Source organism: Selaginella moellendorffii, unplaced genomic scaffold, assembly GCF_000143415.4.
Source record: "Selaginella moellendorffii unplaced genomic scaffold, v1.0 SELMOscaffold_79, whole genome shotgun sequence".
NCBI classification, from domain to species: Eukaryota; Viridiplantae; Streptophyta; class Lycopodiopsida; order Selaginellales; family Selaginellaceae; genus Selaginella; species Selaginella moellendorffii.
The window spans coordinates 482,395-488,683 of NW_003314340.1; the positions used below are offsets into that span (position 1 = coordinate 482,395).

A 6,289-nucleotide genomic window follows, 5' to 3' on the forward strand; every position below is an offset into this window, starting at 1 on the left:
ATTTATAAGGTTTAATATGACATCCAATAAGCCAATCCTCTAGAAATTATGCATGTGCAATAGATAAGACACTTCATTCAAAGGGATTAGGAACAATTAGCACCACTTACAGATCCATTGATGCCTCACTTTAATGTTTCTTTAAATCCCGGCCCATCCACAAAAGAATCCTAATGGGATATCCAAATGTACAATTACAATGCTGTATATTAATATTAGCATAATGGGATTTTGGTAGCTATTGGATTGGTTTCAATATGAACCACTTGCTCTTGTATATATATTTTATTTTCATATTCCATGTCTATATTCCATGCATTCACAATATTTTATAATAAATATATATTTTTAATTTATTGATTTGGTGGATCTTCATTCATGTCATTCATAAAGAAATCATTACAAAGAAAAAAAAGACCAAGATCTAGATGCTCTCTCATCTTAAACAATTACTTCTATCTAATTAAAAAATTTATGGTTTTTTAATTTCAGCTTAAATTATTTTTGTTACATATGACTAATATATATTTAAAAATATCTTCCTTATATAAATGAAATAATGCTTGTATTTCTAAATAGCATATAGATAGATAAAGGTCATCCACTAACTCCATGCTGGAATGCCACCAAATCACATTAGTACTGTGTGGTAGCAACCATTCTGGTTTTCTCCTTTTCATTTTGAGTGAGGAAGAGCAACAACTTAGCTCCGAGTTTTCCAGAGGGTTATTCAAAGTGATGCACGTTGAAACCTGCTTGCCAGTGGAGAGAACTTCGAGTGTCAAGAAAGAGGCTCTTCAGCTTAATGCCAACTTGCCGAGGTTTTCCTCCTGCAATCCCGAATAACACTCATCGCAGAAAAAAGAAAACAAAGAACGTACCAGCTCGATTATCCAGCTTTTCATGCTCTGCTTTGACGGCAGCTACAATCGTGCTCGCTGCCTTACAGTAATAGGATGACCAGTAACACAACGACCAGTTCTCTGGGATTACTTAGCACGGACGCTCCCAAAGATACCGCTGCTGCACAGAAACAAGTTAAATCCTCGAGAATATGTTTCTTGTGACGAACTTACACAAGCGGCAGGGAATGCTGACGAGCTTTCCAGCGAGGGGCTCAGAAGCGTTGAGAGCCGGATTCACCATCTGGATGTCCGAGATGATCGTCGAGCACTTGACAGCAATCGATGGCAGCGTATCACCATCCACGGCCTTGTAGGCAACTCCACAGGGTCCACAGCCAACGTCCTCGTCGTGGCAAGGAATGCTAAGAACGTCTCCAAACGCTACGTCGGCGAGCTTGATGTTGGTGGCTTCCTGGATACCTTTGACGCTCACGCCACAAACCCTCGCGACCGTGGCTAGATCGACTGCCACCAGAGGCGCTACAGTAGATCCACAGATGGAGCAGCTTCTCAGTGGAGCGGGAGAGTCCTCGCAGGGGATTGCCAAGCTCTGACCCGGGTAGATCACTCCACTCTCCGGTATGCCGTTCGCATAGGAGATCAAGGCCGGTGTCACGTTGCACAGCTTGGCTACATCGAAAACGCTCGAGCTGTTCTTCACGACGATGGTGGTATCACAAAGGTGGCGGCTGCATTTGATCCCCAAGGTTGTCCGCTGCTTGCATGGGATCGTCAAACGCTGGCCGGGCTGGAGATCGTCCAAGTCAGTGGAAGGATTGCTGGCCTGGAGATCGATGAAGCCAACTCGGCATTTTGCTGCGACGTGTCTCCGGCTCTCGTGAAGAATAGTGTAGGAATTCCCGCAAGGCCCACAGCTCGCGGTGGAGTTGCAAGGAATTCGCAGCTTCTGGCCTTGAATCATGGTGGAGTTGGAGCTGAGATGGAGGCCTGGATTCGCCAACGAGAGCTCTTGGATCGAAGTTCCACAGTCCCTGGCAACTTGGTTGAGAGATTCTCCGTTCGTGGTGGCCGTGTACTCGATCCCACAGGCTCCACAGCCAGTGAGGGCGATGGTGGCGTTGTCTGCCTCGCAAGGGATGCGGATGAGCTGCCCAGGGTAGACGTTCTCGAAATCGATGTCCCGGTTTGCCATCTCCAGCTCCGCGAGATCCATCCCGCAAGAGTGGGCGATGTCAAAGAGGATGTCCTGTTCCTTGATCACGTAGGAAGCCCCACAGGTGCCACAGTGCGCCGGATCACTGTTGCGGCAAGGAATTCGTAGCGGCAGGCCCGTGAGATTCGCGGTGGAGTTGATGCCCGGATTGGCGTCGGCCGCGTCGCGTAGCGAGATCTTGCAATATGCCGCGACCGATTCCAGCGTCTCGCCAATGCTGGCGGTGTAGTTCGTGCCGCAAGCTCCACAGGTCGCATTGGCGATCAGCGGCGCCTCAACGATCGGCATCCCGGATGGATCAAGGAGACTGTCGAGACCATCGCGACCTAATATTTCGGGAGCTCTCGTCGTAGTGATCGCAAGAAGAGAAGAACGATCGATTAGCATACCTGATAAGAATGCGGCATGGCCAGAGCCGCTCCAGATGAAGAGCAGTAGTCCTAGCAGCAGCAATGACGAAGAACGCGCGTTTCTTGAATCATCGCCATGGAGAATCTGGAAGAACAGCGAAATATCGTCCATCGATCGCGGCTAGCTGGAGAAGAACCTGTGACGGCGAGAATGCGGCATCGGTGCTGTGGTAGCGCCGAGCCGATCGAGAGATCGCTCGGTCGCTCGATCGAGAGAGAGAGAGAGAGAGAGAGAGAGAGAGAGAGAGAGAGAGAGGAATGGCAAAAACACAAGAACAAACAGTGATCGCGAGCAGTCGGATGGACATTCGGGAAGGAACCAAAAGATTCGTTTTGTTCCGGAATGGGACAGCAGATAAGGCCATCGCCTGGAGATTCCTTCCCGGAATTTTAACGCTTTCTCGCTTCGTGCCACGAGAGAGGAACCACTTTAATTTATTAATGCTCTTTGTTTGGTGAATCTGTTTGGCTAGGTAATGGCGGCTCAAGATGTGTGGAGTCGCCGATTTCCAGGGGACTAGGAGGAGCTCCATCTTCTTCTCCTCCTCCTCTTCCTCCTCTTCCTCCTCGCGATCGCGATGCTTCTTGGCGGCCATCCGAGGCGCCGCGGATAGATCGATCGATCGATCGATCGCGCGCCTCCAAGCTGTTCTTATTGGGAATTTCGCGCAGATGAGAGCGCTGGAGCTAGATTCAAGCTAGAAGCTGCCGCGGCAGCAGCTATTAGGGTAAGGATCCCCCTATGAGGCAAGCATGGGAATTTCTTTCGGCTGTTCTGCCTCGGGGGAGAGGTTAGTCTCCGCGGCTCGCGATGGCGACCTCGAGGAAGCGCAAGCACTGCTCCAATGCAATCCCCGGCTTGCGAAGTACTCCACTTTTGGTGCCAGGAACTCGCCGCTACACTTTGCGGCAATGCAGGGTCACAATGAGGTTCGTTTCTTTCGCCAATTTATATTCTCATGTTGGGTCGGGATTTTGCTCCTTTTCTCTCGATTTAGATCGTAACTTTGCTGCTGGAGCATGGTGTTGATGTCGATACCAGGAAATATTGCGGCCAGGTAGATTTTTTCCTTTGTTTTTTCTTGTATCTAATCTTCATTCCTTTCGATCTTTGTGGTTTTTGATGAATGGAGTAGACCGCATTGATGCAATCATGTCGGCATGGTCACTGGGAGGTTGTCCAGACATTGATTCTCTACAATGCAAACGTAAGTGTTACTTTGCTTCCTCCACTGAATTAAATGGCGTGATTCTTCTCTCGATCTTGCTTGCCAGGTTAACAAAGGGGACTACCTTAACGGGTTGACGGCACTCCATTTTGCCGCACTCAATGGCCATGCACGATGCTTGAGGCTTTTGGTCGCGGACTACGTCCCAAGTGCTCCAAGCTTTTGGGGTCCACGAAGAAATCTGTCCGTGCCAGACCAGGGCCCTGATTGTGTAAGCGAAGAGACGACGTCTTTGAGAAGGTACTGCCTAAAGTTTCTCTTTTTTTTTTTGCCTCGTACTGCTTTAAAACGAATCTCTTGGGTGTGTTGCTAGTTCTCTTTACAAGCTTATCAACAAGACTGCTGACGGAGGAGTAACAGGTCTTCATATGGCTTCCTTGAAGGGGCACGCAGAGTGTGTGCATCTGTTACTGGACTTGGGAGCCGACGTCTCGGCACTTACGTTTCAGTATGATACGACCGTCGACATGATAGGTGAGTCTTTCCTCATTAAAATTTGAGTGTTTAAACTCTTTTGCTTCTCTCAGGTGCGGGAAGCAGTCCTTTGCACTATGCAGCTTGTGGAGGGAGCATACAATGTTGTCAGGTTTGCTATAGCGTGTTTATGTAGCTCACGCGACTTTTGTTTCTGGCAGATGTTGTTAGCGAGAGGTGCTAACCATCTGGCAATAAATTGCAACGGGTACTCAAAGATAAGTTGGATTTGGATAGACGAATACTGATACAGCTTCCGCAGGTGGATTCCACAACAGGTTGCTCAGGTCTGGGGCCGGCATTGGCTAGATGGATTGCTTGCACCGCGCTCGCAATGTCCCGTGCAGCCACTTGGATTGTCCCCGTTCCTGACTTCGCCTCTAATGAGCATCATACAGATTGCAAGGTAAGAAGGTTTCAAACCTCGTTTCCACCTGACAAGTGTCTCTCCAGAGAATGCGGCTTGGGTGACATGAGCATTCTAGCGTCTGGAATGGACTCCTGTGCCGTGTGTCTAGAGAAAATTTGCACAGTTGCTGCAGAAGGTCGGTTGGGTGATTTTACTGAGCAGCCTGACGTATCTTCCCATTTCTTACAGGATGTGGACACGAACTTTGTACAAGATGTGCTCTCTATCTCTGCTCGAACGGCACGAGCATGTCCGATCCAGCGGGAGCTGTTCCGTGTCCGCTATGCCGGCAAGGCATCGTCTCCTTCAGAAAGCTCCCTTCGGCTTCGCCTATCAAAGACCTGACGAGATCGTCGGCACTGGGCCTCTGTACAACGTGCACGGTGGACGAGCCTGAAGCGCTATTTCCATCGGAGTTCTCCTGCAGGGCGGACAAGAGAAGCAGAGTTTTGCCGCTCTCCCCAGTCGGGAGGAGCGTTACGTGCACGGGATTCTCGACTATGAACCTCCCTTGCGGTAAATATGATCCAGCTCTTGCTACTCCAGACCAGGCGGAGGCTCAAGAAACCCGAGATCACCATCCGGAGTGGTCACTAGAGGGAGGATCTCACGAAGAAGCTCAAATTCCAGCTTCAGCTCCAGCGCCAGATCGAGCTACAACTCCTCGCTCCTTGTCCGAGTCGGCTCTGCGATCGAAATCGCCCAAGAGAGGCTGGCTCCAGGATTTTGTAGCGTGGAAGCAAAAGCACAATTGCTCCTCCAAGCCCACCTCGAGCTAGCGCCAAAAATTCAAATTTGAATGGAATATTTCTAGGGTTAAGGTTTGGAGTGACTATAATGAACGCGTAAACGTGTTGGCTAAACACCAAACATTCGTAAGTATATCATTCACTCTGTTTACATATCTATTCGAGCAAAACACAGAGCTTGCAATCACCAGTCTCCACGGGTGTGGTGCTCAGCTGTCAACGAAGTGATTGGGTTTGCCAAGTCTGCCATTCATTGCCAGGACAAGTGCAAGATTCATTGATCCAAGCATCAGCTCAGATTGACCACTCCTCCAAGGCAATTGAAGGGCACTTGGCTGCAGCTGCTTCCATTCTCTTGCACAACATCAAACAGATCCAAAAGATCACCAGATTTCCAGACATCATCCAACACCAGCAAGCACCTCTTCCCTGCAAGCCCCCTCCTCAATGTTTCATTGCTGATCCGACCTTCTGGTCTGATTTGTTTGGCAAGATTGTCTGGCTTTTCTTCCACCTGAAAAGATGCAGCCATAGTAAGGTGTCGAACATTGCTTAACCTGTGATAAGGAACATACCTGACACAACTGATTGAATGTTAGCCACAGAATTGGGCCTTGACTTGGTCGTTGTCACGTATGCGTTTGGCCAAGAGTGTTTTTCCAGCACCTCCTACTCCATGGATTCTGATCCACTTGCTGCTTACAGGGGATCCCAGCAACACAACCCGCTCCAGCGTCTCTTCCATGCCAAAAATGTGGTCATCCAAAGGAACAACATGCTGTTCACCACATTAGATGGTACCTCCTTCTGCTTCTTCAACGTAAGTCTGTGCAGAAGCTCAACCCCAAGATTTCGGGGAAGATCTTCGTAACCACCCGAAAACTTGATGTGCTTGACAGCAGAAGTGCAATTAAAACCAAGATGGACATCCTTTTATCC

General features: G+C 49.0%; 2 protein-coding genes across 3 annotated transcripts; one reads left to right on the forward strand and one right to left on the reverse strand.

The window, feature by feature from the left end:
• Positions 1 to 557: 557 nt before the first annotated feature.
• Positions 558 to 2,690, reverse strand: LOC9657108. 2 transcript variants are annotated; one of them, XM_024661030.1, is made up of 4 exons: positions 2,469 to 2,690; positions 1,077 to 2,405; positions 882 to 1,020; positions 558 to 830 (listed from the first exon to the last, which is right to left on the reverse strand). In XM_024661030.1, exons 1-3 carry the CDS (start codon positions 2,599 to 2,601, stop codon positions 944 to 946), a joined length of 1,539 nt encoding a protein of 512 aa, XP_024516798.1. In that variant the 5' UTR covers positions 2,602 to 2,690; the 3' UTR covers positions 558 to 830; positions 882 to 943. The 2 variants fall into 2 exon arrangements, with proteins under 2 accessions (XP_024516798.1, XP_024516797.1); XM_024661029.1 differs by having other exon boundaries at positions 882 to 1,023.
• A 244-nt stretch (positions 2,691 to 2,934) lies between these two features.
• On the forward strand, positions 2,935 to 5,434 carry LOC9657109 (probable E3 ubiquitin-protein ligase XBOS32). The gene is made up of 10 exons (XM_002987093.2): positions 2,935 to 3,419; positions 3,488 to 3,547; positions 3,626 to 3,697; positions 3,765 to 3,958; positions 4,032 to 4,192; positions 4,246 to 4,304; positions 4,354 to 4,400; positions 4,455 to 4,598; positions 4,646 to 4,737; positions 4,791 to 5,434. The coding sequence occupies exons 1-10, from the start codon at positions 3,243 to 3,245 to the stop codon at positions 5,378 to 5,380; spliced, it is 1,596 nt and encodes a 531-aa protein (XP_002987139.1). The 5' UTR covers positions 2,935 to 3,242; the 3' UTR covers positions 5,381 to 5,434.
• Positions 5,435 to 6,289: the final 855 nt, after the last annotated feature.